The following is a 27,818-nucleotide window of genomic DNA, read 5'->3' as shown; positions in this document are numbered from 1 at the left end:
TAATCTAACCTAGGCTCACTATGGCCAGATCATGGTTTAAGGAACTGCAATTTAGACTTTGGTTCAAAGCATAATTTGTCTGCTTCTTTTTTCCGGAGAGGAATTTTTTTACATTTTCAGTAATGTCCTTGTGATGTAATACATGTAACATTGGTAGATTGGAGTAACAGAGGGTGTTTGTGTGTGTGTGTGTGTGTAAATGAGAGCGCATAGACATCTCACTCCGTAGAATAAAAGGTAATCTAGGCAGAAAAGCGACTTGCTCTCAATTTTATATACGTTTTCTCAGGAGTCATTCCTCCTAGGCATAGATATACACACCTTCCAAGAAAAAACGTTATGAAGCTCCTCAACTGCAAAGTGTTTGTTTCCAGTGATTCTGCAGGTATAATTAAGTGGAAGTGGCAAGATAGGCATACAGTTATGTAGTCTTTACCTTTCACTTTGGGGTGACCAAAGGCATTTGCTGACACATCTTTGGTGCACAGGCAAAACGCCTGTACAAACATGGTCTTGGTCCAGAGTTTCAACATTATAATTTAACAGCATCTTGAAATCTCAAAACATGAGGTTCTGTTGTATCACACAAGTTTAAATATCCCTGATTAGTGCAGTGAAAGTCTGGTCATAGGATTCAGAATGCAATCTGTTTGTGTGTAGAAAGGAGCATTCCTAAGAGGCATATGCTGTTAATGAGTAAAGCAGGAACTTTCTCTCATTCTTTCATTCATTTTCTCTGTATATTCAGGTTGTAGAACTGCTGACTCAGTCCTTTAGTCTCCGAGCAAGTAGCTTAGTATCACAATATCAGGCTTCAAAAGGTGCCACCTACTTTGGCATCAGTGTTCCTTGACAGCTGCCATTTCCTCCCCCATGCCACGAGGTGGCTACTTTTAAAATCAGCAATGACTGGATAGCTATAGCATTATAACTATCTATCTGTTAAGGTCTCTGAATTCCCAGCTTTCATTTTTTTAAAATAACCCTCTAACCTTTTTGTTTCTGAGATACACACTTTCTCGTCTGTCTCTGCAGTGAAAGTGGCTAGAGACTTTTCTTTAAAATGACAGCTGAGAATTCAGAGACCCTAATAGATAGATTGTTATATTACAACCCTATAGCAATCTAGCAACTGCCAATATTTTTTAAAAGGTTCCTGGTAGCTCAGGGGGAGGGATGGCAGCTGGGAAGGAATGGGGCTGGGAAATTCACTATCTTGAGGCTTTTGTGCTGAATTGGCAGCCACTGCAGCTACAGGAAAAATACAGGGAAATGTTGCCATATGGAAAAAGCCCGATGTGATATGGGCAAACCATGTTTTGAAACTGCTTTCAAAAGCAGGTTACACTATGGCATGGGGATCAGCCAACAGTCAGAAATCCCACTGAGCTTGCCGCAGGCTCTTAGGAGTTCCTGAAGTAGCTCTTTAGATTCTTGTCTGGATCATGCATTTCCCTTTGAACGTTCAATATGACTCCATCTGAACAAATTGAGCTAAACATCAGCTTTTCATTGGAAGCTAAAATGGTCAAACATATATATGATCGATTGGAGCTCAGGAGCCTGGCAAGCATGTTTAAAGGGTTGCATGTTTCCTATCTATGGGCTTTAGATGCTGGAAAATGAAATTGCAAAGATTTGTCAGCAGCTTCAAAAAATAGGGATTAAGCCTGTAAAAGATGAAAAAGGGTGAATGTGGCATTCAGTGTGGTATGTAAAAGCCCAGAGCCATTCCATCTATTACTCAGGAGGTTTTTATTTAATACTGCTGACTAATCCACCTAATACTTCATAAACTAAATACAATAGAAAGCTCTTGACTTCAACTTTTCTCTCTTCCTGTTGTAACAGAATATTTCATAACAATGAACAAAGGGAGGAAAGATGACTTGATTTCCTTTATTTATAGGACTCTTTATGAATGTACCTGGGGAACATTGTAAGAAAACTGAGGGTGCTATTGCAAGTTGATTTTATGTATATTTACCATCTGTTTAATTGGAAACCCTCAAAGGTACTTGTGCAAAGAGTGTTCATTTGGTTGGATATAACAGAAGCACTTATGGAAAATGCTGGTGGAGTAGGTCTTTCCCCCATCTTCCCCTTCCCCAAGCAGTCTGTTTCTTCTGAAAATTCTTACTGAGGGTCAAGAGAGGTCAGAAGCATAATACACCGTAGTGACAAGGGGCAGCAGCAATTAGGAAAGGCAGGTAAATCACCACTGCCTCCATCCTCCACTGATATAAGCCCCCCAAGGCACTAAATGTTCTGTGTCATCTTTCTAAATTGATAGAAAAATAAACTTCCTTCATGAGGTAAGCATTACTCATTCCCATTAACTAAGGGTGTTCCTGACACAGCATGATGATACAAATAGTGTAATATGATTAATGTTTGAAAATTGTCTGGCTCTTGCACTTGGATAAGTAGCTTTAGCACTTAAATGTCTTTATTTGGGCATCTTGTTCTGTTTTTTTACAGTATATACTAATTTTCAAACAAGTTGATGGAAGGGGGGAAAGCACAAAAGCTTCATTTCTGAAAAATGGGATCCGTTCACAGGGTATCCTTCTACTGGTATCTTTGTCTCAGGGAAGGGCTGCCTAGTACTTGTTGCATGAGAATTGTGACACTGATCCAAAGATCTTGCACTTGTGCAAGTGAAAGTATTAGAACTATTATTTATTAATGTATATAATGTCATCAGTGTTCATGGTCCTTGTCCTGAGGAGCTTGCAATCGAAAATAGGACGTAGGAGAATTATGGATAAATGGAGAGAATAAGCACAGATTTCAGTTGTTTGTGCTTAGGCTTTGAGGTGGGGGTGGGGCGGCCCTGAAGGAACTCTGGTTAACCTGTGAGCCTGCATTTGTATGTCATAGGTAACTGGCGACGGTGTTCAGCTGTGAATCTCAGTAAGGGAGGAAGAAGGCTGTGGGTTGTGAGCCCAGGGAAGGGCTATGTGGTAGAGAATCTGCTTTGTATGTATAAGGTCCCAGGTTCAATCCCTGGCATCTCCCATTCAGAGGCTCAGGTGATGTGAAAAACCTCTACCTGAAAACCTGGAGCAGTTGTATCAGTCATAATAAACACTACTTACCTTCGATTCAGGTGGGTAGCTGTGTTGGTCTGCACTAGAAGAGCAAGATTAGTCCAGTAGCACCTTAATTAGTCCAGTAGCACCTTAAAGACCAACAAGATTTCAAAGGTGTACTTGCTTGATCTTGTCAGATTTCAGAAGCTAAGCAGGGTCAGCCCTGGTAAGTATTTGGATGGGCAACCTCCAAGGAGTACTAGGGGTGTGCATTCAGATATGCCAAACCGAAAAAAGCGGCACCATTTCAGTGGAGCTAAAAAGGCAAATCCAAAAAAGCAATTTTTTTCAGATTTCCCCCTCCCCGATTTTTCAGGTCCATTTTACCCTAAGGGGATCTTAGTAGGGCTCTGGGACGGCTGTGTTGAGGTAGAGGCACCAAATTTTCAGTGTAGCTTCAGGTGATTCTCATTTAAAAAACCCCAAGTTTGGTAAAAATGGGTCAGGGGGTTCAATTTTATGGGGCCCCATTTTTTCTCCATTGGAAACAATGGAGAATAAATGGGGGCTCCCTCTTTGGGGGCCCATAAAACCCCCTGGCCCAATCTTTACCAAACTTGGGAGTTCTTCTAAGGAGAGTCACCTGAAGCTACACTGAAAATTTGGTAGCTCTATCTTAAAAAATCGCCCTCCAGAGCCCCACAAAGATTTCTCATAGGGTTTAATAGACCCTAACATTTTTTGATATTTGAAAAAAAACGTGAAAAAACCATATCGGTATGGAGATTTGGCATTTTCGGATTTCCTGAAAAATTTCATGGCTATTAAACCCTAACCCAAAAAAACCACAAAATATTTGGTGCACACCCGTAGTTGTGATGCAGAGGCAGCCAATGGCAAACCACCTCCAAACGTCTCTTGTCTTCAAAACCCTACAGAGTTGCCATAAATCGGCTGTGACTTGATGGCACAAAAAAACTCAAAAAACCCAACAGCCTTCAAGAGTCAAAGCTCCCTTTGTCAAATACTATTGACCTTGATAGAGCAATCGTCTGACTCGGTATAAGGCAGATTCTTGTGTTCAACAAGCCAGGTTCATGTATGCTTGTCCTCAACTGCAATTAAATGTGTGTCTGAATGCAGACTATGTGCATACAAAAGAGGACAGCATTTATGTTAAGGCAGGCTGAAGGTTTTCATCTTGCGAAAACACTAACTCAAAACAGTTGGTTAAAATGCTTGAAGAGGGTTTGAAGAAATTTATAATGATTTGCCTACCAGAAATTGAAATTATAAACGTAATTATTTCTCGCAGACTGTAAAAGTGCCCATACTTCAGAATTTTTTTCAAACTGCGTATCCTGTCAGTTTCAAGTGTTTGAGTTCTTTCACGTCATAAAATGTATCACAATTTGATCTGACAGCCATCAAGGAGGAAGGGAAAAAAGGGGGGAACAGGGTAAGAGAACAAGCTCATGTAATACAGCATCACATAATTTAAAAAAAATGGTAGTGATCCCTAACTAACGTGGGCACGTACAGTGGTTTCTTTGTCAATTGAGTAGTTGCATACAATGTCCGTTTTTATTTGTGAGGCTATAGGGCATTTCCCTGACCTGGATAGCCCCTGGATAGCTTGATCTCATCTCAGAACCTAAGCAGGGTCAGTCCTGGTTAGTATTTGGATGGGCAACCTCCAGGGAACACCAGAGTCGTGACACAGAGGCAGGCAATGGCAAACCACCTCTTAACGTCTCTTGCCTTGAAAAGTCTACAGGGTTGCCATAAGTCAGCGGCAATTTGACGGCACTTTCTCCCCCCCCCCCCCGACCTTCTGATATCAAAGGAGTTTGGCTTCATTTCAACAGGGTGTTTAGGGTCAGTTAATCAGGAAATTAAATGATAGAGCAGACAGCATCATGAGCAAACACACCACATTAAATACTCTTCAGTGAGCAGCAGCTTGCAACTTATTAGCATGCGCCTTGTGGCTGTTGCTGACATGATGTCTTCCTAATTCTGGTTAAAGGTGGTGAGATGGTTGATTTGAGCTGATATTTACAGAAGAGCACAAATCAGTTTCATTTTGACCTGTATGGATAATTCCATTAGTGCTCACCAAGCTTCTAGCTTTCTACTTTTTTTCATTCTTTTTTCGCCTTCCATCCCTCTCCATTTTCCCTTCCTACTTAAACCCTCTTTATATATTTTCCCTTCAAGTATCACTTGCTTTGCTGCTGCTTTCTAAATAATACATCTTTCTCTGGCTCTTAAATTCCTGCTGGCAGCCAGGAATATTAACTGTTTTTGCAACCTTGTGCTAGGAAGAATATTACATATAGCACAATGGATATATGAGTGTGTGCTTTTTCCTTCGTTTCTTGTGTAGAGTTTGAAACACAATATATCGATTTCCTAGGTGATCTTTCATTCAGATACTGACCAATCCTTAATGACATGTTTCACAGGCAATCCACAATCAGATCTCCTGATGCTTTTCTGCGTTAGTACTTATGTGTGTGAGAAAGAGCCAGTAAACAAAAGCCTGAAAAACAATGCATTAGAGTGACTGGTACTGCCCTCACCCCCCACCCCCCACCCTTGACCCCTGATAATAGCAGAAAGGAGTTATGTTGATTGAGAATAGGCATGAGCAAAAGGGTTTAAGCACCCCTCAGGCCCAATTCAGTTTGCCTTTGCTTTCACAACTGCATGGAAATCGGGGATGTGTGTGTGAAAAATCTGATTACGAATTTCCCAAATAAAGTGCAGTTTCCTAAACACAATGAGTTATGAATGTCTTTGCAAAGTGTTCAAGAGGGCAAGCAATGCACAAGCATTTTAACTTATCCAGGCATGCCTCAACAATAAGGCTAGCTTAATTTGCAACACTTCCAATGATTTATGAAGTTTAGCTTGGTTGGGGAAAAACAGAACAAATTTCATATTTGAGAATTCTTCTGCTAGAACAAGATGTTACCAGTATTCTTGGTAACCATAGAACTGCTCTTCTGTTTTACTCCTGATTTTTAAAGCTTGAGGCCCCACTGTATTGATGCTTGAAGTAGGTGCACATTGGTTAAAATAAAAAAAGTGTGTGTTTTTGTATATCAGTATGAGATGGAAAAAAATGAAATTGTGGACTATATAGAATCACTGGATCATCCTTTTTTTAAATGATGAGAATTGTAGCTATTTAAACATTACAGTTTCTAGTTCTTGTGGGTATAATATGCAGTTGAAAATATGATGGCATTATATTGAGAAGAGGATTGAAAAAGAAATAGAAACGTCAGCTACTTTTTAATGTTAGATTTCTGTGCTTTTCTCTAAATTTAAAGATGTGTGTATTTCTAGTCTAAGCAGCACCTAGTTTTTTTGGGTGTCATGAGTAGCTGTGGAGTATATGTTAAGTAGTATTTGTAATAGGTTTCCAAACATACCAGAAACAGTTTTCTGAAAGTAAGAATATCTCACACAGCATAGAGTCCAATATATTTGGTTTATTTAACAAAACTGGCATAAGAGAAGACTTGGCATTACCAATCCTAATTGGGAACTCACTAAGGCAGACAAACCCCGCTGTTCTTTTGCAGCTAACTTTGGCTTGATTTTGTTTTGGTTGTAACGTTTGTTTCCTCCTCCTCCTCATAATTTTAGCTACTTTGTCTTTTGCTTAGCAGTACTTAGCAGTCATAGGAGAAGAAGCCGGGTCCTCATATAGTAAACTTAGTTAAATGACAGAAAGCAGAGAGTAGGAATAAATGGACAGTTCCTACAACAGGCACGCGCTGTTTAATGTGTTCATAAATGATCTGGAACTTGGAATGTAGTTTAGCAGCCAGATTTTTGAAGGGTACCAAATTATTCAGGATGGTGAAATCCAAAGTGGGCTGCGAAGAGCTCCAAGAGGATCTCTCCAAATTGACAGACGGGCAGCCCTTTCTTCCTCTTCCATAATGTTGGAAGTCAGAGGCACCTGATGAGGTTGTTAGGCAGTAGATTCAGGACAGAGGGAACTACTACTTCACTCAGAAAATAATTTGAATGTGGAATGCATTGCTAGTGCACATAGTGATGGCCACCAGCACAGGTAGTTTCAAAAGCAGATTAAGACAGGTTTATAGCTATTAGCCATGATGACTATAGGGAACTTCAATATCCAAATGATGTAAACCTCTGAATAGCAGTGTTAGAAGGCAATGTAAGGGGAAGGCTTGGTCTCTGTATCCTGTTTGTTGGCTTTCCGAGGAAACTGGCTGGCTGATTTTGAAACGGGATCCCCTTCTATGGGCTAAATTGGAATCTTCCTCCATCGACAGGAGGCTTTTCTTCCTCATACATGCCTTACATAATCAGACCACTCTAAGAGTAAGATGCAGTAGAGAAGGACACCTCACAGACCCAGTCAACACCTATAAGGGAGTCAGGCAGGGTTGCCTTTTAGCCCCTGCATTATTTATCTATTACATTAACAGCATCCCCAATTGCCTCAACGGAGCTGATCTGCATCCCCCAAAACTGGCACATCGGCATATTTCGGTCCTATTGTATGCAGATGACACCGTTATATTAGCCAGAGAGTTAATGATATTGAATGGCAGTCTGACTTGATGAGGGTAGCCGCATTTATGTCTACCCCTACGACCAGATACATCCCAGCCCCAGCTGCCTACCTTTCCATCCTCGAAATCCACACCCACAGAAGAGCTTTCACTTTAGCTAGGTGTTCAGCTTTACCCTCCGCGGTTTTACAGGGGAGGTATAACAAGATCCCAAGAGCAGAGAGACTCTGTCCATGCAATTCTGGGGAAATAGAAACACTGGAACACATGTTTCTCAGATGCTCATTCTACAAGGCTGCCCGCTCTAAGTTGACCCGGTCCTTGTTTGAGAAAATCTCGGGCTATTCTGAAAAACTTCAGATTAGGAAGCTCCTCTCTGATGAAATTCCCCAACAAATAAGTGAGGTCGCCAAATTCTGCACAGCAATTTATAAACTTCGTCAAAGTTTAGTTAAATAAAGTTCAAAGAAACAATAAAAAACAAAGTTAAAAAATTTTCTGAATTGATGGCAAAATGTTTATTTCTTGTCTAATCTGTAAAACATTTTAACTATATATATCCTTTTTAATTAACATGACACAACTTTTAAATAATATCAATGTACCTGTGGTAACACTGTTGTTCTAAATTTTTATTGGCGTAATGCTGCAATAAATGTTTTTGTTCTGTTGAAACGGGATAATGGACTTGATAGACCACTGGTCTGATTCAGCAGGACACCTTTTACAATGTTCTTATACTGTGGGCATTTATATTGTGAGGCTGTTTGGCTGGGGTGTGTCTTTTTGTAGGTTTTGAAATATCAAAATTCAAGCAGAACAATTATTATTATTGCTGGTGGTGGTAGTTATAGACATTATATTTCCAACAGCCAGATGCCCCACCCAGTTGTATATCCTTTTTGCATATTACGTCACTTTGAATTTATCATGCTAATTGTCTGTATCTTCCTGTTCATGGAATGTTTCCCACGTTGTTGATTATACATATAAAAATCTGAATGTAGGCATATGTATGTAAACTACTGTAAAATCACATTTTTACTCCATGCCATCTCCCCTATGTTCAGAGTATCACTCAAGATCAGACTGGACTTTTTCTCCCCCCCTCCCACCAAGATTTAGTTAAATAATGGTCAAGATATGAGGTATCGCCAAAACCACAATTATGAATGGATAAATAAGCCAAGCCCAGAACTTGGGAGTTTGAAACACTACATTGCAGTGGGATCTGGACACAGTGATATCAGAAAATAAGTCATCTTTAAAATTGCTAACATTCTGAGACTAGGAAATAAAAAATTACATTCCTGGTACTACCAGTTTGTGAGGTGCATACATGAAAAGAAAACAGATGTATGTCTAGGTGATGGGAGAACATCGTAGCAGTGTCTGAAAGTGTTTATTGTGAAGGAATTCTATACCCCATGACCTTTTACTTTAACTTGGAGATGTAGTCAGCTTTTTGTCTTGTTAATGGAAAACAAAGCAGCATTCTCTCTTTAGGCACAAGATTAGATTTGTTTTATGTAGGGATTTGTGATGTAGGAATTACAACAATAGTGCTAACTGGAAACAAGTTGTAGTGTCTTGTATTGAGACATTGTTAATTAGCAAGCTGCCTCACCTTTTGGTGTAAGATTTAATTGTATGCTTTTTTAGCATAATTTGTCACTTTAATTATAAAACACTCTGAACTGATTATTTAGCCCTACCTTCAAGATTTGAAACTGCCTTTCAACAGTAATGATTTATATTTTCAGGATCTGAACAAACGCCTGTCACTACCCGCAGACATCAGGATACCTGACGGCTATCTTGAAAAGCTTCAGATAAACAGTCCGCCATTTGATCAACCAATGAGTCGGCGTTCTCGCAGAGCGTCATTGGTAAGTTGGTAATCTGTTCATTCTTAACAGTTCCAGAAAAGTAGCTATGACAATCTGCTGCAAAAAGGCTTTTAACACATTAAGGATGAATACATCTATTGTGACCAAAAAAAAATTGTGGGCCAGAGCCCACTTCATGAAATACAAAATGGTTGTGTGCCGTAACTTTGTCATTTTTTTAACAGAAAATAGTTACAAATCAGATATATAAAACGGTAACAGAAACCTTGTGGGGGGGGGGGAGAATTTCCAGCATATTGTTTTACAGACCTTAAAACCACCATAGTAAAAAAACCCAAAAAATGTCCAGAGGGAGAAATTTCAACACGAACATACCAAATTGGAATAATTAGCAGATTTGACAATAGAGAGAAGTTTCAACAAATTCTGAGAGTGACACATCAGCTACTGAACCTTTCTCTTTCCACCTTTGCATATACTGTTTATTTTCCTATTCCTATTCATCACCGCTGCCCTTGCTTACCGGGCCACCCACATGCCAGCCAGCCTGCCCCTACAGAGCTGCTTCCTCCACCTGCTCCCCCCTCCCCTTCTTTGCCTGCTCGCAGGGCTGCCTCCTTTGCTTGAGTGGCTTTTATGGCTTCATTTAGGGTAAAAAAACCCTACAATTTTTTCATCCTTCCCTTTTTACTCTGTCCACTTGTGCATCTGATGAATTGATGTCTGGTACACAAAAGTTTGTTTAAATTACTTCAGTTCAGAAAAACATGAACAATACAACATGAATGTGTGACATAACTTGGTGCTGTTTAGACAGTTGGATTTTTCATTTGTCTTTGTCCTTATGCTCTGGTTTTACTGTTGGAATGAAGTCCACCCCATCACCTGCTATAAATTAATGGTGCCTTTACCACTTGCTGAATGCAGCTTGAGGTTCATAATGTCAATTACAAAAAGCTATTTCTGTTTAGAAATCCACCTCAATTATTTAGCTTATGACATTGCCAGTTTCCTGTTTCTGAGTTCATACCTCCCTAAAGGGATATAGTCCTCTTTCTCAGTTATCTGGCCTAAAGGATAAGGGTGTTAATGTAGAGAAAATTAAGCAGGTTCCTTCCAGCTCCTATCCTCCCAAATGAGGTTTAATAAAAGGACATAATGGTGCACATGAAGATGACAAATCCTAGCTCCATGTGGAGTCCGAACTGGCTGTGATTTACCTAGGAAAGAAATCTTTCAGTGTGGTTGAAACCTCATTGGAAAGGCTAGTTTGGTATGGTTTAGCTGTGCAGGTCTGCCACACCATGAATGATCCAAGGAAATCCTCAGGGTACACACTCCCTGTGATGTTTTCACTATGTACATATTTTGTGTGTGTTTTATTTCTGTGTTTTGATGTGGAGTTCATATTATGTTGCTGTGATTTAAAATGCAGACTTGTAGAGTAAGAAAAGGGGAGACTGGATGGATGCTTGAAGTGTGTTATGATTGGATGGTAGCTGTACCCTAGGGGATGGAGTTGACTGGTTTGTTCTGAGAGGCTTTGTGTGAGAGGCAGTTAAGAGTGGTGTGTGGAGAGAGAGAAAACTGAGTGAGATGCTGAAGAGTGTGAGAAAAATCTGTGTTCTGTGTGGAGGTTATTATCCCAAGTGGCAAGTGAAAAAATAAGCCTTTGTGACTAGGTCTATTTAAGGAACTTTAGAGGAACAAGAACTGTACATCTGTCTGGAACCACTACGCTTATGTACCTATCTGAAACCATTAAGCTTATTAACCATACAGAAACTGTAATGCTGTTATACATGTAAATAAATGCAGTTTAAGATAGACAACTGTTTTATTTATAGGGTCCACTTTAACCTCAAAGCCCCTGCCACATGCTGACTATTCTGTCATTCTACCAGTTATAAATAAGCCATCCTGTTCTTTAGTTCCAACTAAGAATTCTAAGGCAAGAGCCTTTGGTGGCACCAAAAATTAGTAGGGAACACCAAGGAAAGCAAGGAGGCAGCATAAGACACATCACCTCAGAATACCACAAAGAGGTGCCTTTACAGAGGTTACATATAGGGGGTCGCAGAGAAAGAGTAAAATCTTATACTCCCCTCCCCCCTCCTTTGGCATGTGTCCTTCTAATGATCAATTTCTGATTAAATGGCAAACTATAATTCGCCATTCAAGCCAGCAGAAATTCTGTTTATTTTTTACTTCACCTTTACCCCACCTTTATTCCCAATCCAAATTTTATATTTTTTGAAAAATATGTCTGAGAGAGCTCATGATAGAAGTTTCTAAAATTATGAATGGTGTGTAGAGGCTGCCTAAGCAGAGATTGTTAATCTTTCTAATACTAGAACTATTTGACAGTGAGCTCAGGTCTGATAAAAGGTTTTTAAAAATCAATTAACGCGAAGTATCCATGCTCACAGGAGTTATGGAACAAATTCATGAAGGATAAGTCTCTAAAGCCTTCAGTCTTAACTGTAAATGTAACTTCCATGTTCGGCAGCAGCATCTCTTGAGTAGGGCTTGTTCCTAGGCCCTGAACTGTTCAACATTTTTATAAATAACTTGGAACAGGGCATAGCAGGGGTTCTTATCAGATTTGCAGATGACATGAAGTTGGGAGAGATAGCTGACACTGGAAAAGACAGACTCAGGTTTCAAAATGATCTTGACAGGTTGGAACATTGGACCAAGCCCAACAAAATGAATTTCAACAGGGCTAAATGTGGTCTTACATTTCAGAACAAAACAAAATCAAAGCCACCAGTATATGATGATGGAGACCTGGTTTGGCAGTAGTGCATGTGAAAAGGGATATAGGTGTCTTACAGTGCAAACATACTTGGGAGTTACACCCCTGTAAGCCCATTAACTTCAATGGACTTAGAAGGGTGTGACACTTCGTATTGCACTGTTTATCACAAGTTCAACATGAATCATTAGCGAAGTTGTGGCTGCTAAAATAAGCTAATGCAATTTTGGGCTGCAGTAAAAGAAGGGTTGCATCCAGATTATGGGGAAGTAATAATTCCACTCTATATTCTGCACTTGTCAGGCCTCATCTGGAGTACTGTATTCAGTTCTGGGCACCACAGTTTTAGAAGAACACCAACAAACTAGAGTGCATCCAGAGGAGGCTGACCAGGATGGTGAGGGCTCTGGAAACCAAACCCTGTGAGGAAAGGTCGAAAGAACTGGACATGTGTAGCCTGCAGAAGAGAAAACTAAGGGAAGATACAATCACTTTCTTCAAACATCTGAAGGGCTGTCACGTAGAAGACAGAGCAGATTTGTTCTCTTTAGCTCCAGAGTGCAGGACTTAGAACTAATGGGTTAGAATGACAAAAAAGTAATTATTGGCTAAATATTAGAAGAAGCTTTCAAACTGTAACAGCTGTTAAACAGTGGGACAGACTGTCACAAAAGGTGGGAGACTTTCCTTTTTGGAGGTCCCAGAGGGCCTTCTATTGGGGATTCTGTAGTTGTGTATTCTTGCATTGAACTGGCCTAGATGACCTCCAAAACACCCTCCAACTCTAACACTGAGTTTCTGATGCTTGGAACAGACAATAGGGTAAGCTTACCTAGAACGTGTCTGAACTAGGTGACTTTTGAGGCTGCATGTGTAAATAAAATATCTTCCATCATCCTCTTTCCATATCTGTTTTCCTTTTGGATAATATCAAAGCCTTGGTTTCCAGATGGCTATTCTGACTTATATCAAATAATTGCTTTCTTCTCCAAACTCAGACCAAAGCTTCTCGTATTCTGTGATGCCCCAGTAAATCATACACTATTTAATGCCCTAGTTATAGCTATATGACTATATGTAAAAATATTGACTAAACAAATGAAACAGAAACAGACTTTGTGCAAACATCTGAAATGATATAGAAAATCATAAAATAGCCAGATAAACATTGATTTGTACACGCCCCCAGCCCCGAATAATCATAGAGCAACAGTCAAAAGCTCTGTTTCCAGGGCCTTTGAAGACATGCCAACTGGATGCTCTTCTGACTTTCTCTGGGAGGCTGTACTAAATGGACAGTGCCATACCTGCTTATGATTGGGCTGTAGCTGATATAATAAACTGGAGCAAGGGAAGAAACAGTAGAAAATTCTGAGAGGATCGAAGCTGGTGCACAGGTCATATTGGGAGAGAAAAATCCTTTTAAGTATGTGGGTTCCTGAGTCATTAAGTGCTTGAAAAGTAAGTGAATTGATCCTGGAAACACACCGGTACCCAATGAAGTTGTTTTATAATAGGTGTAATAATTACATCTGTGACCTCTAGTCAACAGACTAGTAATTATATTTTGTAAATTCCAAATTGTCTTTGAGGGAGCCCCATGTTGCAATAGTCTAGCCTTGAAGTTACAGTATGGCCAGATATGCAGAGTGTAAGAGGAGAGAGCATTTCTGCACTAAAACTTCCAGGCTTTGCTCTATCTTGAACCCCCTAAAAGGTCTGGAACCCAGATTATGTTAGGGAAATATGAAAGGAGAATGCCCTTACTTAAACATTGTTACGAAAGCCTGCTCTGTCCTTGCACTGTTAGAAGCATGGTAAGTGGGAACATGAAACATGGCTTTTTGGGTCATGACATCACTGTTGTGGAATGTCCTCCTTAAGAAGGCCAGCATAGCCCAATCACTGTTTGCCTCTTGGCAAGATGTGAATATTCACTTACTTCAGACAGCTTTGATGGGGGGTGGGGATGGATACAAGCTGGCTGTTTGGTTGTGGTAGATGTAGCTGTGGTGTTGCTGGGGTTTTTTGGGGGAGGTGTATTTTAATTGTTCTTTAACATATGAGTCATGGGTAGTGGTTTGGTTTGTAAGATGTCTTGGGGTTCTTTCTTAGATGCAAAGGTGCACTATAAATACTTTAAATGAAAAATTAACTTAACATTTAAGTATTGGATTTCTGAATAGTGTTTTTCTATTTATGTTTTTTTTGTATTTTTATAATTTTTTTATTTTTTATAACATAAAACAAACATAAAGCAAAACATGCAAATAAAAAGAAAATACAAAAGAGCACTTAACAGTTAAAACTACTTATTATAGTGAAAAGTTACAAAATTCATAGTGCCCTAAAAAACCACCACCCACCTTAATACAATGTCCCATCACCACATTGGACTTCCGGAAAAGTGTTATGACAGTTTTAAAACATATGTATAATAAAAACATTATAAAAACTATTAATCAATTATCTATAACTCATTAGCTAAATTAGTAAAATTCATTTTCGCCAGTTTGTCGCAATATGTGACGGCCTTTGACCATGTTTTCTTGAAATCTTCCATGTCCTTCCCACATAAGGACTCTGTTAGTTTGGCCATTCGCATATACATCCATAATTTCTCTCTCCAGGCTTTAATTGAAGGCTTATTTACTTGCTTCCAGGTTTTAGCTATTGTAATTCTTGCTGCTGCAAAACTATATTGACATATGACTCTATCACTTCTGTCTATTTTATCTTTTAAACTCAAAAACAGCTAGGATTTATTAAGATCACAAATGTTGCGTTTGTTGGCTGCTCCAGACATAATATTGTCAAGAAAATCTTACCATTTGACTAGAAGCATCCTGACTCTGAAGCAATCTCTATTTCTAGGAACCTCTTTTAAAATTATAATAGGAAAAATAGTGCCCTCTAATGAATATAATGTGCCTTTACAATGGACCGGTTCTTGCAGATTCTTGCCTCTCCCTGCCCTCCCCCCCCCCTATTTTGTAAAGACCTTGTACTGTGAAAGTTGAGATCTGGCAGCTGTGTTTGGGTTTGCGGGCATGCATGTGCCGTGTTGTCCTTCTGCTCTCATAGAATGCTGTGCTCTTGTTGCAAACTTTGCTTAAAAAACAAATATATTGTCAAAAAAAATCAAGGGATATTTTTTAAAAAGAAAATAGCAATTACATTGCAGAGTTAACTGTCTTCCTTTAAAACCCCTTTCCTTAAAATTATTGCTTAGTGGAGTGATCATTATGTTATTGTATCTTGTATGATGTTGGCCGCTCTGAACCAGCTTCGGCCGGGGAGGGTGGGCTATAAATCACTTAAATAAATAAATAAATTTGACCAGTTTTGTATATAGTGACAAGGGCAGTGTTGAGTTTGCAATAGTATATCATCAGGAAGTCCTTTTTAGTTCATCTGCCCTGTAAAACATAATGTATGACTTAATATTTTAGCCTTCCTATGATTATAAAAATATTTTATTAAGACAATGAGGTTTACTTTGACAGGGCCCCCAATTTAATGTAAAAAAAAAGGTAAATAGTTTTAAGGACCACTGCTTATAGCGGTAGAGGTACAACTATACAGTGTAGTATATTGGTCCGTAATGACTTCTCGCACTTTGCCTTCCTCTCAAAATCTCCCAGGGATTAGAATTTAAAACATGTTATCTCCTATATTAGTATAGAACTGTTATTGCATTAAATTATCTCACCATGCTGGGATCATTTGGACCACCCCAATACCTTGAACATTCAGTGCTTCATTTCCCCATGTCTAATAGTTGGGTCTTAGTGACCCCATTCTGTTTTTAATGAAACTATCACATTAAAAAAAGATGGCTGGGAAGGTTGAAATAGAATACATGGTGTATGATGGTATATGAAATTGGGTCTTCTAGGAGAAAATATTTTACTTCTTTAATGCTCTGTGAGGAACCCGATGAGTGCTAATCACAAGTGTGATTAATTCTAATAGCAGACATATTACTGCAAATAGACCTTGGCAAGGGGGGGAAATAAAAGCATACTCTAATTACATAGTTAATGACAAGAGTGCTCATGAGTAGTATTTAATATTCCACAGTTGGTAACAAGCCATGTCGCGAAAATACCTTTGAACAAGTGGGAACCCACAAGGACTTGCAGGAGGCATCTCATTTCCCTTCCCCCACTATTTCCTCTCTCCCTTCCCTGAAAACCCCCATAGCCTCACCTCTTTTCCTGCATCCGTCTCTCCTTGTAGGGTTGCTAACCTCCAAGTGGGGCCTGGAGATTTCCTGAAATCACAACCGGTCTCCCAACTACAGAGATCAGTTCCCCCTTGTGTGTGTGTGTGTGAGTGTGTGTGTAAAGTGCCATCAAGTCGCAGCCGACTTATGGCAACCCCTTTTTGGGGGGGGGGTTCATGGCAAGAGACTAACAGAGGTGGTTTGCCAGAGGTTGGGAAATTCCAGGAGATTTGGGGGTGGAGCCTTAGGAGGGTGAGGTTTGGGGAGGGAAGCGACCTCAGCATGGTAGAATGCCATAGAGCCCACCCTCTAAAGTAGCCATTTCCTCTAGGGGAACTGATATCTGTCTTCTGGAAAGTAGTTGTAATTCCAGGTGATCTCTAAACCCCACCTGGAGGTAGGCAACCCTAGTTCCCCTGGAGGAAATGGCTGCGTTGGAGGGTGGAGTCTATGACATTATACCCCTATGAGGTCATTATACCCCTTTCCAGGCTCTGCCCCTAAATCTCCAGGTGTTTCCTTACCTGGAGTTGCAACCCAACAGCCAAACTACTTTTATCTGCAACTTTGTTTTAAGCTGTCCCTCTCCTTCATCCTAGCCGCCTCTACCTAGGATAACTGTGGCTTAGTTGTGTGGTGCTGGCGACTGGGCCAGGCCCACTTGCTTGGTAGGGAACCCTCAAGGACTTGTGGAGTGGCACTTCACTTTCCCCTGTATCCCCATCCCCACACTATTTCCTCTTTCTGCCCTCCTGGCAACCTCCATTTCCTCTCCCTTTTCCCTAGCTCATTCTCTCCTTGTCAGCCATTCACTAACCTGCCTTTTATCTGCCTCCCATCTTCAGCTATATTTATTATTTATTTACTTCATTTATACCCCACCTTTCTCCACAGTGGGGGACCAAAGCAGCTTACATTATTTTCCCGTCCTCCTTTTTATCCGCTCAACACTCCTGTGAGGTTGGTTAGGCTAATAGTATGAGACTGGTCCAAAATCACTCAGTGAGCTTCCACAGGAAGATGGGGATTTGAACCTGGGTCTCACAGACCCCGCTCTGAAGCTCTAACCACTATACCACACTGACTTTCATAGGGTGGCTGCTGATGAACAGGAGCAAGCAGCCAGCCCTATTTGAGTCATACAAGTCAGATGGTATCAAGTCACCCAGAGGTTGCTGCCAGACCTTGCGAACCTACAAGTGGGTGCTGGAGATCCCCTAGAATTACAACTGAACTTCAGACAATGGAGCTCTGCTCCCTTGGAGAAAATGGCTTCTTGGGAGGGTGGACTCTGTGGCGTTAGACCCTGCTGAAGTCTCTTCCCTCTCCAAACCTTTCCCTGCTCAGACTTCACCACAAAATCTCCAGGAATTTCCCAACCTAGAGTTGGCAACCCTAGGCCTAGCCCCAATGAGTCCTCCCTCAAAGGCCAAAACAGGCCTGGAAAGGGCCCTGCCCCTTCCTTTTACTGATAGAAACGGAAGCCTGGAATGCTGTGGTTGCCCAGCAAAAGCCACTGAGGGAATTTGTTGCTACAGATGCTCTTTTATCATTTTTGGATTTTTAAACCCACCCCGATGGTGTGTTGTTGTTTCTTAGATTTTACATTTTTCTGCAAACCAGAGGCCCTTTTCAGGTGTGTAGAAAGATCTGTCTTGCCTGTTCACAACTCCAGTCACCAAATTTAAGTGTCCAAAGCTTTGGCTGACCTTGCTATTAGAATATAAGATACCTATTGGCATATTATTGCCAGCCATGTATTCTTACTGATGAATTCTAACTGGTGTCGGGGAGCACTTATTTCAGTAGGATTCCCTGGATTTTCAAGTAGGTGAATAAAGGCAGAACTAAAAATATTTGAGAGTACATAAGATGTATATGCAGTACAAATGTTGTCAAAAAGGGTAACAGGATATTACCTTGCACCAGATGACACCTTCTCCTCTTTCCAACTAGTGAAGCTTGCTTTCTTCTACTGTTACCACTCCTGTCAACAGATTTCTTGATACAGATATTACAGCCTGTCCTGGAGCTGGTTGAACTCCCTCTGGAGGAACATGTTTGTAGCTTGGGGGTGCTACTAGATCCTGGCCTGTGGTTAGTAGTTCAGGCACAAATCCCCTTTTGTCAGCTTCTGTTAATTTACCAGCTAATAGCCTTTCCTTGAAAAGTGTGTTGGCCACAGTGATCCATACTTTGATCACATCCAGGTTAGATTACTGTAATGCACTCTGTGTACGGCTGCCTTTAAAAGCTGTTCAGAAACTTAACTTGGTTTAGAATGTGACACCCAGGTTACTGTCAGGCAGGGTACAGGTATCATATCACCCCCATGTAGAAAGATCTGCATTGGCTGACCATCTACTTCTGGATGAAAGTCAAAGTGCTGGTTCTTACCTATAAAGGCCCCAAATGGCTTGGGCCCAAGGTACTTGAAGGACCACCTCCTCCCATACTGTTTAGCCTGCCAATTGAAATCCTCTTCTTAAGCCCTGGTTTCTGTGCCCCTGTCTTTGGTGGCAAGGTAGATGGCAAGTAGACACGGGCTTTTGGAGGCATCTACCTTACATAGGCACCAGGAAAAACCTTTCTCTTTACCAAGGGTTTTACTAAGGAGTCCAGTCCTCTTTCAGCTATCTTATGGTTGGCTCCTAGCCTATATAGACCATTTTATCAACATCATTTTAGACTGCTTTATTTTAAAGTGCTTTTCTATTCTGGCTTTTATCTGCTATTTTTACTGGTGATGTTTTATTGATATTGATTTTATTTTTATTCTTATTGTTAACATTTTATTATGTTTACTGTTTTAACTGTGACCTGCCTTGAACCAGGTCTGAAAAGATACAATGCAAGTTTTCTAAATAAATAAATAATGCAACTGTGTCATCAATGCTGAGGAATACAGAAGGTTTGAAAAGCATGGTACGGGGGTTTGCAGTACGTGTGCTTCAGTGCCCAACCAGAATGCACATGTCTCATTCGCCCAGTCCTCAGGCCAATGCCAGTGCAAGCTGCTGATTGTGTGATTCAGTGGTTTCCATGATTTCTGCAGTTCTACCTTGTTGCTGTGGAGCTTTCAGGGTGGGGATAAAGCCTGCTTGCAGGTACTTTGGCAGCCCAAGTCCACACATCTCGTTTTATCATTTGCTTGATACTGATCTCACCATAGGGTTCTGCCATAGAGAAGGAATTCAAGATTATTTCTCAATAAGATGAGAAGTTGGTGCCGATGCTGCTGGTAACAGTTCTTCCAGGTAGAAAAAGTTAAAACACAATAAACATATGATTTTTTAAAAAGAAGGTATTTGTGATGGAAACATGGGGGGAAGATAATGTAGAATGTCCATTTTCTCTCCTCTTCTGTTCCCCCCCCCCCCAAACACACACACACACACAAGTCCTTAGGTGTTCCTATGGCTGCTCTTGAAGTGTCTGCAGTATACAGGGAAAATATTATTCTTTCCCCCAAGTGTGCACATAGCAACCAGGGCTAATAACACCGGATGTTTTTGTCCCAAGTGGGTGGGGGAAAGAGCTCCTCCTCTCCCAGGCAGATAGTAAATCTGCCACTGTCTGATATTTCTTTTGTTTCAGAAAGGTGGTGGTTGTTTTTCCATCCAGGCTTTCTCTCTGCTGCATCAAATGGAACACTGAAAAGCCCACTGATATATGCTGAGAACACATCCACCGACATAGGTTTAGGAATTCATTTGGGCAGGAAATCTCTAGAAAGTAGGGTTGCCAGCTCCAGGCTAAGAAATACCTAGAGATTTTGGGGTTGGAGCCGGGGGTGGGGGTTAGATAGAGGAAGGACTTCAATGGAGTATAATGCCATAGAGTCCACCTACAAGGCTGACAGATTTGGATGTGTGAACCACAAAATGGTGGTCGGATGTAGAAATTATTAATCTGATGAAGCAATCACCAGTGAAACAAAGCTTAAACCAGTGGCTTGTCATATTGTTGACATAACTTCTGGCTGTGATTTTTACCACGGTGCTTGCTGCACACGGACAACGATACAGCCTTGAGAAAGAGAGAAAGAGACATTATTGGTCAGCCGCCATCAGCTGACTACGGAGGAGCCCAGTGCTTATACAACACAGAGGATCGCAGCAAGTGAATGTGTTGCTGTAGAGACTTGTGTGACTCTGATGAATAGTAATTTGATCCTGTCTCTTTATAGTTATTTGATAAGTTTGTGTTAGTTGTAATATTACAAGGTTACTTTGTTTATAATGATGATTCTGTGAACTGGAAGTACTTGTCTATGTGAGCATAAGAAAAATATTTATAAAAATAACAAAAGGAATTTTTGTGACAGCCTGGAGGTTGGCAACTCTACTAAAAATCCTACCTGAATGGAAGGTAGAGTTAATTATATAAAACTGTAGTGTGTATTATATTTTCTTCAATTTCTAGATTAAAAAATACCAATACACATAAATATACCTGATTCCAAGCTAGGCCCCAGAGTGTGTCTCAAAAACTCCACAAGTGAGGCCAGGGATAGGTGGATTTTCTGGTTATCTTCTAAAAAATACATTAAGCAGTTCCCCGCCCCCAATAGTAGAAACAACATTTATCTTTAAAAGATGAATGCCACTGAGATCTCATTAGACTACATTCTTCTGTCTCGGTGGCCATATTGCCAAACTTTCTAAGCCTTGGTTTCTGTTAGTCAGGAGAGGGGGACTGGAAAAGGTTAAAGAAGGGAGCAGGGAGGAAGAAGCAGGGAAAGGAGAGAGAAGGAAAAGCTGAAGGATGAGAGAAAAGCAGAAGGTGGGTGGGAGAGACAAAAAGGGAAGAAGCTACCTGAAAGAAGGAGGAGGGGAAAGTGAAGCAAGGGGCAGATAAAGATAGGTTGGCAAGGTGGGTGGGAGAGAAGGTGAGGCTGTGGGGGCTGCTGGGCGAGGGAAAGAGGCAACAGTATGGGGGGGATACAGAGGAGGAAATTAATGTCCCCATGACACCTTACAGGTCCCTTGCTTGTCTTGTGGTTGTATAAGTGCTCCAGTAAAGATGACAAAAATGTTTTGTCAGCACACTGTTCTTCTGTTTTGCATAAGTGCAATACATAGGGGCAATAAAGAAGCAGTATCTGGGACCACTAGGAGCTCCGTGGCACAGAGTGGTAAGCTGCAGTACTGCAGTCAGAAGCTCTGCTCATGACCTGAGTTCGATCTTGACAGAAGTCGGTTTCAGGTAGCCAGCTCAATGTTGACTCAGACTTCCATCCTTCCGAGGTTGGTAAAATGAGTGCCCAGCTTGCCGGGGGTAAAGGGAAGATGACTGGGGAAGGCAGTGGCAAACCACCCTGTAAACATTGTCTGCCTAGTAAACGTCGGGATGTGACATCACCCCATGGGTCAGTAATGACCCAGTGCTTGCACCTTTACCTTTACATTTATCTAGGACCACTAAAGATAAATGAATTGAAATCTTTGAAAAATGAAGTTTTGTAAACTAGATTAGCAGTTCCCTAAGAAAAGCTACTTTTAGACTGATTTAACTGGGTTAAGTGGGGAGGGGGGATAAAGAAAAGAGATGCTACTTAGGTGATGATTTGTACTCAAGTGCCAACAACTAAATGCTGGTAGCTAGCATATTGTGTCAGATAAACACCGCATTCAGACATCATGCTGAACTGTGGTTGGAGCAAACCCTGGTTACTTGTGATATCTAAATGCAGACATTCCAGAAACTCAGCTTCAGCTTGTTGGTTGGCACCAAACTAATTTCAGACTAGGGCTTGTAGCAGATTTGTTAAGCACAGTTTGTAATAATTGTGGTTTACTATTTCATTTAAATTTGCAAACCATGGTTTCCTGAGAGCAAAGCCCCTTGAGGCCATCTGGCTACAGAGACAGCAGTATAGGGAGAATCCATTCATGTAAACAGATTTACAAGATGGATTGCTTGCAAGATCGGGAGGTGTAAGCATAAATCAGGTGCATATCTGAATTTAGGGGTCTCTGCTTTTGAATTCTGTTATTCATTTTAATGCGTATACCCTATTTATGTTATGTAGCTAGATATAAATTGTCTTCTTTTGATATGTACACAAGATATCAACTCTGCTAAGCGTCTCAAATACAGTTCTGAAGATCATAGGATAGATGACAATGTTGTGCCTAGTAGTTTAAATTTTGTTTGGACATAAGATTTTTCAGTATCTTTTTTCCTACAAAGTGAACTATACAGAGACAGGCAAACATTAAGTTTTCAGTGTGTAGTTTATGTAATTTTCTTTTCTGCCAGCTTTATTTTTTTATGTTCACAACACCAGGTTTTATTTATACATCTATTGCTTTATACAGTCACAACTTGAATATGTTATTAAAACTGAGCTAAGTATAACTGCTTTAATCAGAGTCAGACCATCTGTCCCAATATTATCTAATCCCACTGACCAAGGCTCTCTGTGGTTTCAGGTAGAAATCTTTTCCAGCCCTGATAACTTCTTTCCTTTAACTGGAGAAACCAGAGATCAAACTGGCCCCTTTGCGTAGAAAGTATGTGTGGCCTAACTGTGCTATGCACCTGGTCTTCCCATAGCAATCTTGTCTGTATGGGTAGGATAGTATTAAAACAGGAAGGGTTAATACAATTAACTGGCATTAACTTTTCCCCCCCAAATGTGCAAAGAAAGATTTTTTACTAGATTAGTAAAAAACACCCTTGTGAATCCCATTCCAACCAACCCTGGTTTCAAAAGTTGCTTTCTCAATTTAGATGTATTTACCAATATAATTACTGTTCCTCTTGTTTTCAAAGAGATAATCTGTTCCTTGTGAATATCTTGTCCGTTACAGAGCTTCTAAGTGCCTTTACCTTTTGCTTTTATTACAGTCTGAAATTGGTTTTGGGAAAATGGAAACTTATATCAAATTGGAAAAACTTGGTGAGGTATGTGTACCATTTTTTTTCAAGTAGTTTGGATTTTCATTAATACTTTTGGGACATGGTTAATGTTTATATTGGCATTTTTAATGTGCAAAATGTTTCAGAATCCTAGTTTTGGGCAGGAAACAAAATTTAAGTTGTCACATTCAGACACTGTAAGAAATTGGAGTGAGGCTGAAGTCTGCTGAAACCAGGAAGTCTTCAGTTGTGCTCTGTATTCTATGGAGGATGGCAGGAGCACTAGAACATAACCAATTAGTGAGGTTTGTGCGAACGTGAACAAACCTTCACTATTTTTTAATGTAGCTGCTGTGTGTCTATGAACCAAACAGTTGAGTCCAGCAATCTGTCACATATCTTTCAGTGCTCCCCTCCTGCCTGCCAGTAGTCCAATCCCAGGAAAGTTTGTGGGCTGCACTGGGGAGAAGGAAAGATACAAAGTCACCCTTTCTGTCTCTTCTGTTAGTGCCTCTCAGTGAACAGAAAAGTAAGTAGGAAACTATTTTGCCCCCTTCTTCACTGGGGCTGGCTACCTGAATGGCTGTTCACAGGGGTTCCATGATCCTGGGAATAAACTTTCCAGAGGTCAGAAACTATGGCTAGGGTGAGGGGACCATAGAACGAATGATCCTTCGATGGGTGGATCCCCAAATCCTACCCAAGTTCAAAACCTTGGTATACAAAACCAACCTTATATCCACTGGCTTTCCTTCATAATTTTAAACGCAGTGTACCCCTTGTCCTGAAAGTAAGGGACGATGTTAAGGGTTGGAAATCTAATTGTTTTGCACAATGTACTGAAATGTTGCTGCATAAGTGGTATGGACAAGTGCTACTTTTTCAGGAATGTTTATGCTAACAGTGGGGACTGTTCAACGGATCAAAATATACATGGTGACGTGAAGAAACCAACAATTTCAGCTGATTCTGAGAGTGTGTTCTGTATTCTGTTCAGCGGTTTGGTTTCTCCTTGTCAAACATTACATAAGCAGCAAAACAAGGCTTAATCGCTTTGGGACAAGGTTATATTACTTAATATGGTTGGGTTATAAGCATAGGATATACAGTTTTGCATTTATGCCATTGCACTGAAAGGCCTTGATGATCTGGTACTGTTTCTCTGAATGAGATATGAGCTGCTTGAAAACAAGATGTTACTTTCCGTAAGGAATATTTTTGGTTCTCTAATTCTTGACGTGTATTCAAAACGTCAAACTAAAGTTGTCTGTCTGTGGGTTATTTCTCTCAAAAAATTAGGCATGTGAAAAGACCATAGTTAGTACTGGTATATGCACAATACTCTTACAATGTGATCCTAAACAGATCTACTTTTCTATTCCCAGTATTTAGGTTTAAACTAATTCATCATAGTTAGATGATTCTGTGACTGGCTTCTGATCATACATTCCCTTTTCTCTCTTGAGTGTGAATTCGTTCCACATACCTTAAGTATTAAATTGGCACTTGTATTTATTGTGCTGATCGCTAACCTGGGTTCCAAGCTTAACCAGGATCTGAAACTAATACCGTATATACTCGCGTATAAGCCGAGTTTTTCAGCCCAAAAAAAGGGCTGAAAAAGCCGGCCTCGGCTTATACGCGAGTCAATACGGTAGAGGGGGGAGGGAGGGAGGAAGGAGGAGGGAGGGGGGAACTTACTGCCGCCGCCGCCGGGCCCGCGTCGTTTTCTGCCGCCTGGAGTGGCCTCCTGCGGCTGCAGGGAGGCTGCCCCAGCCCCCGCCTGGCCGCGCCGCGGCTTCCTGGGGCCAGGAGCGGCCTGGGGCGGCTGCACGGGGGCTGCCCCGGCCCCCGCCAGGCCGCGCCACCACTTCCTAGGGCCGAGAGCGGCCTGGGGCGGCCTCCTGCGGCTGCAAGGAGGCTGCCCCGGCCCCCGCCCGGCTGTGCCGCCGCTTCTCCCCGCTGTGAGTGGCCTGGGGCGGCCTCCTGCGGCTGCAGGGAGGCTGCCCTGGCCCCCGCTCGGCCGCGCCGTCACTTCCTGGGGCCGAGAGCGGCCTGGGGCGGCCTCCTGCAACTGCAGGGAGGCTGCCCCGGCCCCTGCCGGGTGCACCACCGCCGCCACCAGGCCCGCACCGCTTGCTCCCGGGAGCCCAGTCAGGTAAGTCTGCGGGGGGGGGAGGGGTTATAAGCCGACCCTCGGCTTATACGCGGGTGCCTAATTTTTCCCCATTTTGGGAGAGAAATTAGGCACCTCGGCTTATACGCGGGTCGGCTTATACACGGGTATATACGGTATGTGAAATAGGTTTTAAATCCTCCTTAAGCAGGGACCCTAGTTAGCCATAACCACGGTTAACATTGGTGCCATATTAATTTTAACTCATGGTTAATGCCAAGTTGTGGAGATGGGAATTTTTATTTGAAAAGGAGCTGGAGGTAAAGGGAGCTCATTGGGGCAGGACACAAGATCACTTAACCGTGATTATACTACTGACAGTGTACCACACATCTAGTAGTGACTGAAGTTTTCTTTCAAATAGGGCTATGTGTTGACAGAGATACAGGGCAGTAGCAACTTCAGGTCCTGTAACAATCTTCCCATTTTGTTTCACTTCACTTCTTTTCATAATACAAACTGATGTTGCCTTTTTCCTTTGGTTACTTCAGAATTCTCACAGAATTTTTCTTATGTGTGTTTTCACTTTTTGCACAGGGCACCTATGCAACAGTATATAAGGGAAGAAGTAAGCTGACGGAAAACCTGGTAGCTTTAAAAGAAATAAGATTAGAGCATGAAGAGGGGGCACCATGCACAGCCATTAGGGAAGGTGAGCAATTTCTTTTCCTTTCAAATACAGTGTCATCTCAAGTACTAGTATTATTACTATGGGCAGCACTAAGAAATACATCAAACCCTGTCCAGATTTGGTATTATTTCCATTTCAAATTAAATCTGGAGATTAAGGCTTGATTCAGATACAACAGTCAACCGTATTTGCTATGAATGAGTCCAGCGAATTCTTTGGGCCACATACTGTTGTAGTGAACGAATTACCAAGTTCTGCTTTTATGACAAACTATGGATTTCTGTTATTGTCTGCATCAGTAGCCTATGGTTTGTGTTTGCCTGGCCCTCCAAACCAGGATTCCAAAACTATGCCTTTAAATCTCAGTTTGGAATCCTCGTTTGCAAGGAGAAAACAAATCAGTCTCGTGGAAATACCTAATGACATGGTAGAAGGAAAGGAGGGAGCAGGTGACCCTGAGAACCCCCAGGGTTGTTCAGTAGAAATTATGTCTGAACCTAGCCAAAGAACAGGCATAAAACATGACATCTGCTTATTCACTGGAGAGAAAAAAATCTCTGGATCAAGCTATACAAATTGAATATTTGTGACAGAGGATTCTTTACCCTTTAAACATCCTGAGATGTTTGTGTAATACAGCATTCTCAGCCAACAATATTAAACTGTGAAGTATGCATGAACAGCCTGCTTATTTCCTTGGACAGGTGTCAAACTGAACTCCTTTGCTTTACATGAAACATGATGCTCCTTAAGCATAACCTCGTCACAGTAAAACTGGCTATTCCTGAGGTGTTCCAGAAAATCTAAGTATCTGGATGAACTGTGAAGAAACTGCTTTGATCTTGGCCTTAGGTGGGGAATCATGTGACTGAATGTTTTCCTAAACAACATAATTCCCTGCACATAGCAAATTAGGTTTCAGGAATCATTGTAGACTGGCCTTCTCTTGGCACCTTGCTTTCTATGTGCAGGATTTCTTTTTTATATGAAGGAGTTATACAAGCTCCCACCAGCAATCTAAAGTATTCTAGGCCAAGCACAGTTTAACTGCCTGTATGAGAGCTAGGCTTAGACCTCAGGGTTAGAGTGCACAAAATTCTAGTATTGAGTGAATAACTTGCATGAGTTATAAACACATTTTCTTTTCCTCTTGGTTTGTTCTAAAATGAGTAATTAGCCTGCATTTTCCACCTTAGTCTCTGTTCCCACATCACCAAGAGAGCCTTGCACCTTCTGATCATCTCCAGGTTAACGCATACTGAGCTTCTGCTTTTCAGACTCTCTTTGCATTGGACACAGTCTAGAGAATGTCAGGTGCACTCTGGCCTCATTGAAACAAGCAAGAATTAAATGTTTTGGTCCTTTTTATTTCAGCAGGAAATTATCATTGTATTTCTTCCTGGTTTTGTGTCGCACCTGGGCTAAATTAATGATGCTCAAAATAAATAACTTATTTCTAGACCAAGCTGTTTTTACTCCATTACCCATTGGGCACAATAATGTATGTGCAGTCTAGCTTTGCCTTTTATTACCAATCTGTCTTCTGTTCATTTCTTTTTGCAGTGTCATTACTAAAAGACCTAAAACATGCAAATATTGTTACGTTGCATGATATTGTTCACACAGACAAATCTTTGACTCTGGTCTTCGAGTATCTGGTAAGTTGTTTTTTATAAATACCCTCAAGCATCTCACTTTTAAAGTTTAA

General features: G+C 41.0%; 1 protein-coding gene across 1 annotated transcript in view; it reads left to right on the top strand.

Moving 5' to 3' along the window:
• The window catches only part of CDK17 (cyclin dependent kinase 17), a 61,375-nt gene that overhangs the window by 19,222 nt on the left and 14,335 nt on the right, over positions 1–27,818 (top strand). Inside the window, exons 4-7 of the mRNA XM_056846701.1 lie at positions 9,364–9,489; positions 23,292–23,348; positions 26,017–26,131; positions 27,674–27,768. Of these exons, the coding sequence (XP_056702679.1) occupies positions 9,364–9,489; positions 23,292–23,348; positions 26,017–26,131; positions 27,674–27,768 (393 nt within the window). The remainder of the gene's footprint in view (positions 1–9,363; positions 9,490–23,291; positions 23,349–26,016; positions 26,132–27,673; positions 27,769–27,818) is intronic.

This window comes from Euleptes europaea, chromosome 3 (genome assembly GCF_029931775.1).
Source record: "Euleptes europaea isolate rEulEur1 chromosome 3, rEulEur1.hap1, whole genome shotgun sequence".
In the NCBI taxonomy this organism is placed as follows: Eukaryota; Metazoa; Chordata; class Lepidosauria; order Squamata; family Sphaerodactylidae; genus Euleptes; species Euleptes europaea.
The sequence above is the reverse complement of the archived record's forward strand: the minus strand, read 5'-3'. Positions and strand labels throughout refer to the sequence as shown.